Raw genomic sequence first — 13,442 nt, forward strand, 5'->3', positions numbered from 1 at the left:
CTGGGTTTCTGTACAGCACTTTGAGATATCAGCTGATATACAAATGTCTATATAAATACATTTGATTTGAGGACGGCCTGATTCACACAGTCTCCCCTGAACAGTTTATGTTGAGATGTGTCTGTTACTTGAAATCTGTGTAGCATTTATTTGGCTGCAATCTGAGGTGCAGTCAAACGTTAATTAACTTATCCTCTGCAGCAGATGTAACTCTGGATCTTCCTTTCCTGTGGCGGTCCTCATGAGAGCTAGTTTCATCCTAGCGCTAGGTGGTTTTTGTGACTGCACTTGAAGAAACTTTCAAAGTTCTTGAAATGTTCCGCATTGACTGAGCTTCATGTCTTAAAGAAAGGATGGACTGTCATTTCTCTTTGCTAATTTGAGACGTTCTTGACATAATATGGACTTGGTCTTTTACCAAATAGGGCTATCTTCTGTATACCACCACTACCTTGTTACAACACAACTGACTGACTCAAACACATTAAGAATGATAGAAATTCCACAATTGAACTTTTAACAAGGCACATCTGTTTATTTAAATGTTTACCAGGTGACTGACTACCTCATGAAGCTGGTTGAGATAATGCCAAGAGTGTACAAAGCTGTTATCAAGGCAAAGGGTGGCTCCTTTGAAGAATCTCAAATATAAAATACATTTTAATTTGTTTAATACGTTTTGGTTACTACATTATTCCATATGTGTTATTTCATAGTTTTGATGTCTTTTCTATTATTCTACAATGTCGAAAATAGTAAAAATAAACATCAACCCTTGAATGAGTATGTGTGTCCAAACTTTTGACTGGTACTGTAACTATTTACACATGCTTTGTAGAAGCACCGTTGGAAGTGATTACAGCTGTGAGTACGTTTGGGTAAGTCTCTAAGAGCTTTATACACCGGGAAACTTCTTCAAGTTCTGTCAAACTGTATGTAGATCATTGCTAGATAAGCATTTTCAGGTCTTTCAAGCAGATAAGTCAAAACTGTAACTCACACACTCAGGAACATTCACTGTCTTCAGTGTAGATTTGGACTTGTGTTTTAGGTTATTTTCCTGCTGAACGATGAATTAATCTCCCAGTGTCTGGTGGAAAGCAGACCGAACCAGGTTTTCCTCTAGGACTGTGTCTGTGCTTAGCTCCATTCTGTTTCTTTTTTATCCTGAAAAACTCCCAAGTCGTTAACCATTACACGCATACCCATAATATGATGCAGCCACCACCATGCTTTAAAATACAGAGAGTGGTACTCAGGAATGTATTGTTTTGGATTTGCGCCTCAAACATACCACTTTGTATTAAGGACAAAAAGTTCATTGCTTTGCCACATTCTTTACAGTATTACTTTAGTACCTTGTTGAATATTTTTATTCTGTACAGGCTTCCATCTTTTCACTCTGTCAATTAGGTTAGTATTGTGGAGTAACTAAAATGTTGTTGAACCATCCTCAGTTTTCTCCAATCATAGCCATTATTTCAACTCTGTAACTATTTGCCTCATCGTAAAACCCTTGAGCAGTTTCCTTCCTCTCTGGCAACTGAGTAAGGAAGGACACTTGTATCTTTGTAGTGACTGGATGTATTGAAAGAACATCCAAAGTGTAATTAATAACTTCACCATGCTCAAAGGGATATTCAATGTCTATTTTTTTTACCCATCTACCAATAGGGGCCCTTCTTTGTGAAAACCTCCCTGGTCTTTGTGGTTGAATCGGTGTTTGAAATTCACTGCTTGATTGAGGGACCTTACAGATAATTGTATGTGTGGGGTACAGAGATGAGATAGTCATACAAAAAAACACTATAGTTGCACACAGAGTGACTTTTATAAGTAAATGTTTACTTCTGAACTTTCTTCTGAAAATGTAGGCTTGCCATAACAAAGGGGTTCAATAATTATCGACTCAAGACATTTCAGCTTTCGAAAAACTTAATTCCACTTTGACATTATGGGGTATTGTGTGTAGGCCAGTGACAAAAAGATTCAGGGTGTAACACAACAAAATGTGGAAAAAGTAACAACAAAACCTGGAAAAAAATTAAGGGTTGTAAATACTTTCATAAAGTACTGTATGAGAAAAGATACTTGAACAAGGAGAGGATGCAGGGCGGTAGCTCCACCCCACTCACTCTGCAAGTTTCGCGTCAAATCTATGGGCCAAATGTCCCCTGCCTTTTCAAATTTCAAAAGATGCTTACACCCTGCTAAATCGTGATTTGTTCCAAATAACCAGTGAGGAAAAACCTGTGAGCCGGAACAACTACAGATAGCTGAATAATCAAAATGTCAGAATGAACTAAATCTAAACTTTTGCATGATAACCAGGCATTTTCTGAACTCCACCACATTTAGTTCTATGAATGGTTGTGTTTGATTACCACCTCCTGCTACTCACGAAAGCTGTGCGAGCACCTTCTGGTCTGCCATTGAAAGATAATGTGTAGTGTGGTCTGGCACAGTGCTGGGGATAAAACATTAAGCAGCTGAGATGTGTCTCTGGAGGTTTTGGATAGAGATGTCTATCATAATCTAAGCATTAGGTCAGACACAATCAGTTTGGCTACTGTAGTTATAGGGAAACATAGAACTGCCTTTAGAAATGCACAACAATTACTTGTAGCCTAGATTATACATGATATTGGCAAGGAACATTCAAATCATACAGAATTTCAATGCTGGGTGACAGGTAGGGACAAAGTTACTACATGAAGCAGAAACACTTACATTTGTGTATAGCCAAAAAACACTGATGGGAGTGAAGACAATACTATCTCTCATTGAGCTTGTCGGAAACATCACACAATGTCTGTAAATGTTAGCTATTTAATAAAAAGTACGACTTAGAAAATGTGATTCAAAGAAACAGGAGGCATTCGATGACAATAGCGTCAATGCACTAACTGCTATTCAGTTCTCTCCAGTGCTGTAAGCTTCATAAATCAATTTCCTCCCAGTAAGACTGACTTCCTGTTGCAGAGACTCTGCAGCCATGCAGAGAGTTCAACAGCACTTTGCTTACTTACTCAGAATAATGTCTATGTATCTACACACTGAGCATTAGCGGGAAAATGTAGTCAGGTTGCCATGGAAATGTCCTGTGCAGCTCATCAGGAGAATCTATGATCAGGAACTCCACAAGGACGTGGCTACTGAGTGCCCCTCAACCATCTTCCTTCTTTCAGTCTGCCAAAAGGAGAGGAAAGTCTCACCCTGTATGAAATCACACCCTGTATGTTCATTTCACTGTGTCTTCCTCCTTTTCACACATTTCTTTCATTTGGGACTACTCATCTCAGCTGTTGTCTTCTTCTAAGTGTCATAGCCTGTCCCCTGTCTCAGGGCCACTCTGTCATCTCAGTGTTGTGGCCTGTCCTCTGTCTCATGGCCACTCTGTCATCTCAGTGTCACGGCCTGTCCCCTGTCTCAGGGCCACTCTGTCATCATAGGTCAGTGACTTTATTCTCCACGGCAGCCGAGATCTGCTGGAGCCTGTATCCCAGCTGCATCTTCTGAGCTGTAGAGTCCTCCTCTAGAGCAGTGATGATCTGGGAGGAGGGAGTACCAATAACAGGTTCAAGTAACTGTCCAGTGAAAATCTCACTTTTTTAAATGTTTTATTTTTCCCTTTCTTCATTTTTTTACACTCCAAAAACAAACTCATACGTACGACAACTTACAGACACATACAAACAATGACTACATCTCATCTGTCCAGACCAGCCTGCTCACACCCCCATCTCTCGTGCATTATTGTTTGCAACTTTTTGTCTCAGTCGTCCATGCTATTACAATATTGAAATAATACATAAGTAGATGTTTCCATTGTGTCAATGATTGGGATTGATTGACTTCCACGTTTTTAGTATACATTTTTTTCAAAATGAGTGATGAGAAGGGAATCGTCCAGATCATTGTGTATCTCACTACACCCTATATGTCATGTCTTGAAATATGCAGACTGATGGATTAAAAGTAAGTTTATATTGTAATACTTCCAACAGCAAACGTTCTAGCTTCTCCCACAACTTCAGAATTGAATGGCATTCCCAGAAAGAATGGATTATTCAGTCATTATTAGTCTTACACCTTTCCAGCCTTTGTGCTGTATAATTTGTGAATTTTGTCTTATGCATAATACATTCTGTACATTCGTTCATACTGGAGCGTTAACTGTCATTTCATTAGTTATGCTCCAACTTTCCCTCCATTTTATGCCAACATCAGTTCTTTTTAAATCTTGTTTCCAACAGTTTATATATATTTTTTCTAATAGATGGTCAGGTGGATATGGTCTCTGCAAGGTTTTGTAGATCTTTCATGTGAACATCCTTTTCTGACTCAAATAAGCTTCCCTCAAGGTTGCTCTGATGTCCAAAAGATTTCAAATCGAAATTTCGTGATATGTAACTTTTACGTTGCATGTATTTGAAACTATCTACATTGGTCAGTCAAAAATGACTTTTAATCCTGTCATGGAAAAAAATGTATTTTCGGTTACCAAGTAAATTACGGTTTCTATGCCTTTTGATTTCCATGTGGGCCTATTTCTGGATTCATTCTGTAAAGCTATCCAAGGATTATTCCGTAAGGTTGTGTTTCATGGGAGTGATATTGGTTCTCGTAAAATATTTTTCATTTTCTTCCATATCGTTATAGTGTTCTTAACTATGAAGTTGTTAATGTTCTTAGCTCTGTCCTCCGAAAATAGACACGTAAAAAGATTCTGAGGATGAGCATGCACATCTTAAACATGTACCCGTTGTTCCTCTTTAGTGCATTTAACTATATGTCACATGTAAAAGCCTTGGGTAGCGAGTTGATACAATTCCAAGTTTGGAAGGTTAAAACCACCCTCAGATTTAAGAAGATGTAAAACTTGTATTTTTATTCTAAGAATTTTATGTGCCCATATAAAGTCTATAATGATCGAGTATACTTTTTTTACAGAATGTCTTCGGTGGGATAATTGCTATTACCAAAAAGAATACAGAAAATGTATACAAAAACTTTGGCAGCCATTCTAAAGAGGTTTATTCTACCTATAAGATTTTGGGGAATATTATTCAATTGAATTAAATCTCAACTTTATTCCATTACTCAACAATATGAATTATCTTTATATATGTGTTGTTTATGGTCATTTATTAAGTATCCTAAATATTCCATATTTTTTTGTGGTCCATTTAAAGGCTTTAATTCATTAGTTATTCTTTTCCTTTTTTCCTATTGCCATTATTTTGATTATTCCACGTTAATTTTATAACTTGAGATTTTTGAGTATTCTGAAAAAATCCAATAATGTATTTTTTTTGTGTACATTTTTGCTTTAGGATATTTATACAATATATTTTATTAAATGTATTATTTCCGCTGGAAAGTTAAAAGCTTCCAAAGTTTTGAATAGAAAAGGCCATTCAAGACGATCAAAAGCCATTATTGATTAGAAGTTAATATTCTGTTAACTCATACCCAAATAATGTTGCTGACTCATCCTATACTCTTATTTGTGGCCAATGCATAAATTGAAAAACATGTATATCTGAAACAGACCGATTTAAAAAATGCTTGCTATTTCCTCATAGAACATGATGTCATTCTCAACGGTCTACTCGCTTCTTTTTTAACATACTTAATCAAAACTATTTGGAAGAAAAACTATTTCACTCATATTGTAATTAATTATAGGTCATATTAGAGAAATATGGAAACACTGGACAGTTACATTAAGACAGACAATTGCTTTTGTTTATCTCAGTTAGCTTAACATCTAATGGAAATTACAAGGAAGGGGCTGAAAAGCCTCGATGGATAGAAATGGAGGACTCACCTGATCATAGTACTTGTTGATGTACTTATACAGTTCATGCAGGGCCACAAGGTAGTTCACCTCGCCAGCATAATTCTGTAAAGAAAGAAGGTGGAAATACTCAGTAAAACTTTGTTGGTACAGAACTTCTACGTGATCTATAGAAAAACAACCTAAGACCTACAGCACAATATTAACCTCAAAACATGCACCAAGTAAATGTAACATACTCGAGACAGTTCTGCAAGTGCAGAATTCATTTCCTGGTCACTGGCAGAAATGGTCTGCCTGATGTCAGCATAGTATCTGAAAGGAGGGGGGGGGGGGGGGTAGTGAAGGAATGGGAATCTGAGATTATTGCACCCTCCATAATATCCATATGCTATCCATGTCTCATACAACACTAATTCATCAATTTCATGCAAATGAATACATTACAATTCTTCTGACATGAGTTCCCTATATAGCTACGGCAGTGGTGTGTGCTGCCAAGCCGACAGACTCTCCCCAGAAGAATCCCTGCATGCTCAGTGAGCCCGCTCCATGGCACTGACAGATTGGCTGTGCCCTCTCTGCCTTGCCCAGGGTCATATTCTCACCTCTCTACCATCTGCTTGTACCGTGGGATATCTCTGGCATACAGCAACTTGTTGATAGGAGAGTCCTAGAAGGAAAAAATAAAATGTTCTACTCAAAACACAGTACGGTTCCATGAGTGTTTAGAACCTGCATGCTCTCGTATTCTCTCTTTATTCTTCTTTATTTCATTCAATCCCCCCTGGCATCTCTACTCTCCCTTCATTTCTGCTAGACCTTCCATTCCCCCAGGCCCTTAACCTTCTCAGTAATGTCTCCTCTCCGTGTTTGTCTCACCCTGCCCAGCTTGTGCTCTGCAATGGTACAGGAATCCATGAAGGTCTGTGCTATGACAGACAACACAGCGTCCACGTGGTCTGATGCCTGAACGTCAAAGATGAACTGAGGGTTCTTCAGGATGTTAATCCAGAACCTCAGGGGTAAACTGGTGGGAAAACAAACAAGTAGCTCAATCAATATAGGAGTCTACAATCTCACCATGTTCAACCCGTAGACCAATGTGCCTCACAGAGTGTAGTCTAACATTCGCAATCGCAGATGTACTTTCGAGAAGATGGGTAATGTTGCCCATGCTACGTCAATGGGTCACCCGGTGCATTCTGGGCTATTGTGGGAGTGAATGGGATTCTATTGAGTGCAAGCTTAAAAATCTAACATTAGCACAAATTTCCTCAACAAGAACTTCAACATTACAAATCTTTTCTGAGATGTGAGATAATTGTAATAATAATGTAAGTAAGATGGAGCAGAAGGCAGACGTTTTATGTGCCCAAACCGATTGTGTTATTTTGGTAGGTTATTTGCGTTGTTTGTAACATATTTTTTTACTTGTTTTGTACATAATGTTGCCGCTACCGTCTCTTATGACCGAAAATAACTTCTGGACATCAGGACTGCGATTATTCACCACGGACTGGCAGAATCATTTTCTTTAACGAGTCTGGCGAGGCTGACGCAAACGATATACTGCTTTCTCGGGAACAGGCCCAGATCCCCATGATTTGTGTGAAGAGGAGGCGGAGAAAAAGGGGCCGGAGGGCGGGCTGCCTTCTGAGAATTCGTAGGCAATCAAATAAACCCCCACTTCCTTTCATTCTACTAGCAAACGTGCAATCTTTGGACGACAAAACAGATGATCTACGCGGAAGATTAAACTACCAACAGGATATTAAAAACTGTGATATCTTATGCTTCACGGAGTCGTGGCTGAATGATGACACTATCAACATACAGCTGGCTGGCTATGTGCTGCACCGACAGGATAGAACAGCGGCATATGGTAAGACAAGGGGCGGCGGACTATGTATTTTGTAAATAACAGCTGGTGCACGATATCTAAGGAAGTCTCGAGCTATTGCTCGACTGAGGTAGAGTATCTCATGATAAGCTGTAGACCACACTATCTACCTAGAGAGTTTTCATCTGTATTTTTCGTAGCTGTTTACATACCACCACAGTCAGAGGCTGGCACTAAGACAGCATTGAATGAGCTGTATTCCGCCATAAGCAAACAAGAAAATGCTCACCCAGAGGCGGCACCCCTAGTAGCCGGGGACTTTAATGCAGGGAAACTTAAATCTGTTTAACCAAATTTCTATCAGTATGTTAAATGTGCAACCAGAGGAAAAAAAACTATGGACCACCTTTACTCCACACACAGAGAAACATACAAAGCTCTCCGTTGCCCTTCATTTGGCAAATCTGACCATAATTATATCCTCCTGATTCCATAAAAAATTAAAGCAGGGAGCACCAGTGACTAGATCAATGAAAAAGTCTGATTAAGCAGATGCTAAGCATGACTGTTTGGGATTCCTCCAATGGCATTGACAAGTACACTACATCAGTCATTGGCTTCATCAATAAGTGCATCGATGACGTCGTCCCCTATGTGACCGTACGTACATACCCCAACCAGAAGCCATGGATTACAGGCAACATCTGCACTGAGCTAAAGGCTAGAGCTGCCACTTTCAAGGAGCGGGACTCTAACCCAGAAGCTTATAAGAAATCCCGCTACGCCCATCGACGAACCATCCAACAGACAAAGTGTCAATACAGGACTAAGATTGTATCGTACTACACCGGCTCTGATGCTCGTCGGATGTGGCAGGGCTTGCAAACCATTACATTCTACAAAGGGAAGCACAGCCGAGAGCTGCCCAGTGACACGAGCCTACCAGACGAGCTAAACTACTTCTATGCTCGCTTCAAGGCAAATAACACAGAAACATGCATGAGAACACCAGCTGTTCTGGAAGACTGTGATCACACTCTTCGCAGTCGATGTGAGTAAGACCTTTAAACAGGTCAACATTCACAAGGCCACAGGGCCAGACGGATTACCAGGACGTGTACTGTCCGGGTCTGTAATACCAATATGCTTTAAGCAGACCACCATAGCGTCTGTTCCCAAAAACACTAAGATAACCTTCCTGAATGACTACCGACCCGTAGCACTCACGCCTGTAGCCATGAAGTGCTTTGAAAGGCTGGTCATGGCTCACATCAACACCATTATCCCAGAAACCCTAGACCCACTCCAATGTGCATACTGCCCAAACAGATCCACAGAAGATCCTTTCCCACCTTGAAAAAAGAAACACCTGTGAGAATGCTATTCAATGACTCAGCATTCAACACCATAGTGCCCTCAAAGTTCATCAATAAGCTAAGGACCCTGGGACTAAACACCTCCCTCTGCAACTGGATCCTGGACTTCCTGACGGGCCATTCCCAGGTGGAATGGGTAAGTAAAAACACATCCGTCACGCTGATCCTCAACACAGGGGCCCCTCAGGGGTGCGTGCTCAGTCCCCTCCTGTACTCCATGTTCACTCATGACTGCACAGCCAGGCACGACTTCAACACCATCATTAAGTTTTCCGACGACACAACAGTGGTAGGCCTGATCACCGATAACAACGATGAGACAGCCTATAGGGAGGAGGTCAGAGACCTGGCCGTGTGGTGCCAGTACAACCACCTCTCCCTCAACGTGATCAGGACAAAGAAGATGATTGTGGACTACAGGAAAAGAGGACTGAGCACGTCCCCATTCTCATCGACGGGGCTGCAGTGGAGCAGGTTGAGAGCGTCAAGATCCTTGGTGTCCACATCACCAACGAACTAACATGGTCCAAGCACACCAAGACAGTCGTGAAGAGGGCCCGACAAAACCTATTCCCCCTTAGGAGACTAAAATGATTTGGCATGGGCCTTCAGATCCTCAAAAGTTCCTACAGCTGCACCATCGAGAGCATCCTGACTAGTTGCATCACTGCCTGGTATGGCAACTGCTCGGCCTTCGACCGCATGGCACTACAGAGGGTTGTGCGAACGGCCCAGTACATCACTGGGGCCAAGCTTCCTGCCATCCAGGACCTCTATACCAGGCGGTGTCAGAGGAAGGCCCTAAAAATTGTCAAAGACACCAGCCACCCTAGTCATACCGGAGCGCCAAGTCTAGGTCCAAGAGGCTTCTAAACAGCTTCTCCCCCAAGCACTAAGACTCATGAACACCTAATCAAATGCCTACCCAGACTATTTGCATCCCCCTTCTTTTACACCACTGCTACTCTCTGTTGTTATCATCTATGCATAGTCACTTTAATAACTCTACCTACATGTTTTGGCCTTTCTAGGGAGTTTTTCCTAGCCACCGTGCTTCTACACCTGCATTGCTTGCTGTTTGGGGTTTTAGGCTGGGTTTCTGTACAGCACTTTGAGATATCAGCTGATGTACGAAGGGCTTTATAAATAAATTTAATTTGATTTGATGTGCATATTACCTCAATTAACCTGTTCCCCTGCACATTGACTCTGTACCGGTAACCCCTTGTATATAGTCTCGCTATTGTTATTTTACTGCTGCTCTTTAATTACTTGTTACTTTTGATTTCTTATTCTTATCCATATTTTTTAAAACTGCATTGTTGGTTTGGGGCTCGTAAGTAAGCATTTTACTGTAAGTTTAACACCTGTTTTTTTCGGCGCATGTGACTCATAACATTTGATTTGATTTGAATTAACTTGCTATCTGTAGTATCGTATAGCTTTGGAATCTTAACATTACGTACTTTAGAGAAAAATAGAAGTTTCTCCACATATACACTGACTTTGAGAACATTGGGCAGTCTTGAAATCTGACATGTATGATAGATGTTTTCACTATCTAAAAGTCATATTCCTATTAACTTCCAGTGTAGTGAGAGAGACTTTATCTCGGTGCTTCGTGGTACCGGCCGGATTTATGCCTGCTTGAACGTCAATAACTCAGATACACATGAAAACGTGAAATGACCCAGAGAATAGATAGAACATCACTCGGAGATGCACAAAAACAATATAACATTCAAAATGGGTGAACCTTTCCTTCAATGACGAGGCCCTGATCTGTATTGGTTGCTGTTATTATAAAATATATGAAACACTTCAGTGTTTGCAAGCAAATGAACCAGTAGTAGTGCTGAGTTGTTACCTGTTAGTCTTCCAGATGTGGATGGTCTCAGAGTCTGTGATGTTGTGTTGCAGAGCCTGCTCATCCAGTAGGTCAAAGAAGTACTTGACAGCCATGGGAACTGGCTGGTTAGTGCTCAGGATCACTGTGAACAAGTCATCCACAAACTTCTGCAGTGTGCCCTGGGAGGGTGAGCAGGAAGTTATGGGAATAAATATGTGCAAATGTTGAGTGTAAATTGTTACAAATACTGTTTGTGGGTGAGCCTGTGTGTGTGGGATTGTGTTGCATGTGCATTATGGCACCTTCATGGAGAGTAGGCGAGTGAGGTAGATCTCAGGGATGGCTTTGGCCCTCTCTCTCTCCCTCAGGCTGCCACGCCTGTGTTTGGGAAGGTCTGGCTCCTCGTTGGCTTTCACCAGGTGCCAGAGCTTCACGCCTCCCTCGTCCCCATCGTCCAACATAGGTGTCTCTGTAAGACAGAGGAACACGCATGGTCATGGTCAGAGGAACACGCATGGCCTGCAGGCCATCTCTGACCTAGTCTTGGTAGATAAGGTAAGGTCCCCCATAATACAGTTGAAGGGCTGTTTCTTCAGAAAAACACCATTGCTAGTTATACAGTATCACACCCTAACAAAATAATCTTGTGTGAATTGTCTGAATGTGGTTGTTGTGTTCTATTGATGCTAAACACTATCCTATGACCATGCTGCCCTAGATTATAGATTAGTTGAGACTCAATCTCTCCAGGAGTGTAATCATGGCTGTCATTGTGCAGACTCACTCTCTCCAGGAATGTAATCATGGCTGTCATTGTGGATGTGTTTGGTGTTCCGGGGTACCAGTGCAACAGTGGCTCCATCCGGAACCTGCAGACCATTTGTGAAATCATGAAATCAAGTTAACCTCTTATGGCTGGGGGTAGTATTGAGTAGCTTCAGGCCCAGAAGCTAAGATATGCATATGATTAGTACATTTGGATAGAAAACACTCTGAAGTTTCTAAAACTGTTTGAGTGATGTCTGTGAGTATAACAGAACTCATATGCCAGGCAAAAACCTGAGAAAAAAATACAACCAGGAAGTGGAAAATCTGAGGTTTGTAGGTTTTCAAGTCTTTGCCTATCCAAGATACAGTGTAAATTTGGTCCGATTGCGGCCGTGAGAGCGACCTGCGTTCCTTTTCATTTCTAAAGACAAATAAATTGTCCGGTTGAAACATTATTGAAGATTTATGTTAAAAACATCCTAAAGATTGATTCTATACATCGTTTGACATGTTTCTACGAACTGTAATATAACTTTTTTGACTTTTCGTCTGGACTAAGTGACTGCGCCTCGTGAATTTGAATTTGTGAACTAAACACGTGAACAAAAAGGAGGTATTTGGACATGAATTATGGACTTTATTGAACAAAAGAAACATTTATTGTGGAACTGAGATTCCTGGGAGTGCATTCTGATGAAGATCATCAAAGGTAAGTGAATATTTATAATGCTATTTCTGACTTCTGTTGACTCCACAACATGGTGGGTATCTGTATGGCTTGTTTTGGTGCCTGAGAGCATGGTGTGCTTTTTCCATAAAGCTTTTTTGAAATCTGACACAGCGTTTGCATTATGGAGAAGTATATCTTTAACAAAGTAACAAAAAGGAGACTTTACAGTGATGTAGTTAGTCATTCTGTTTAAAGGGATTGTTACACATTTTATCTACTTCCCCAGAGTCAGATAAATTCATGGATACCATTTGTATGTCTCTGTGTGCAATTTCAAGGTAGTTTCTGGAGGCATTGCTAACTGATGTTTGCGCAATGACAAAGTCTGCAGGAGCAGCTAGCATGTTAGTAGAAAAAATGGCTTTATAGCCAAAATATTGAACTTTCCCTTTAAGGGGGATAGGGAGGGATATAATGTGATGGGATGTTTGATCTGCTGTGTCTGACCTTGTAATGCTGCAGGGTGTTGAGGCGTTTCCAGGAGCCCTGCACCACCGACGTCAGGTCCTCGTCAGACAGAATCAGGTGACCTGCTGTGCCCGCACGCCACTCTGATCAAGGACACAATACAGAAAATGAAACAGTTCATTATAAATGACACGACCAAGGAGGGATTCTGAGTATGTCCATTAACTTGGATACATGTTATTTGGCGTGACTTCAACCTGGCATGCCAGGGTGGACGAGGATGTCACCTTTTCATATTGAACAGTGAATGATAGAGAGCTGTAGCGGAGGCTCACCCAGGTGGAGAGAGTCTGTGTGGGGCCTCTGGGAGAAGGACATGCTCTTCCATGCTTGCTCCAGGAGCTTCTCCTTCACCTGGGTTATGGTGTCACAGTCCAGCACCTTGGCAGGAGCCGTCTGGGGCATGCCACCGTTGCCTGTCGCTGGCATGAGGACATTCAGTGTCTGGAAGGTTATTGGTGGATCATTATACCACTATCCTGAAACTAGGACTACTTCACCATGCTGCACAACTCCTTCCTTTCCAGCCTCTGCTTTGTAATGCAACAGAAAGCCTTGCATGTAGATGTGTATTAATGGTAAAGGGACATCAGGGATTGTGTGTG

The 13,442-nt window shown here is 41.2% G+C and overlaps 1 protein-coding gene across 3 annotated transcripts in view; it reads right to left on the reverse strand.

Annotated features, from left to right (window-relative positions):
• Positions 1 to 1,684: 1,684 nt before the first annotated feature.
• The window catches only part of LOC110532751 (plexin-B1), an 81,593-nt gene continuing 69,835 nt past the window's right edge, over positions 1,685 to 13,442 (reverse strand). For all 3 annotated transcript variants that reach the window (XM_036988825.1, XM_036988826.1, XM_036988824.1), the window contains 10 exons: positions 13,113 to 13,281; positions 12,817 to 12,920; positions 11,656 to 11,740; positions 11,174 to 11,340; positions 10,890 to 11,050; positions 6,686 to 6,833; positions 6,412 to 6,476; positions 6,043 to 6,118; positions 5,834 to 5,908; positions 1,685 to 3,551 (listed from right to left, as the gene is read on the reverse strand). In XM_036988825.1, the coding sequence (XP_036844720.1) occupies positions 3,447 to 3,551; positions 5,834 to 5,908; positions 6,043 to 6,118; positions 6,412 to 6,476; positions 6,686 to 6,833; positions 10,890 to 11,050; positions 11,174 to 11,340; positions 11,656 to 11,740; positions 12,817 to 12,920; positions 13,113 to 13,281 (1,155 nt within the window). In that variant the 3' untranslated portion in view covers positions 1,685 to 3,446. The remainder of the gene's footprint in view (positions 3,552 to 5,833; positions 5,909 to 6,042; positions 6,119 to 6,411; positions 6,477 to 6,685; positions 6,834 to 10,889; positions 11,051 to 11,173; positions 11,341 to 11,655; positions 11,741 to 12,816; positions 12,921 to 13,112; positions 13,282 to 13,442) is intronic.

Source organism: Oncorhynchus mykiss, chromosome 9, assembly GCF_013265735.2.
Source record: "Oncorhynchus mykiss isolate Arlee chromosome 9, USDA_OmykA_1.1, whole genome shotgun sequence".
In the NCBI taxonomy this organism is placed as follows: Eukaryota; Metazoa; Chordata; class Actinopteri; order Salmoniformes; family Salmonidae; genus Oncorhynchus; species Oncorhynchus mykiss.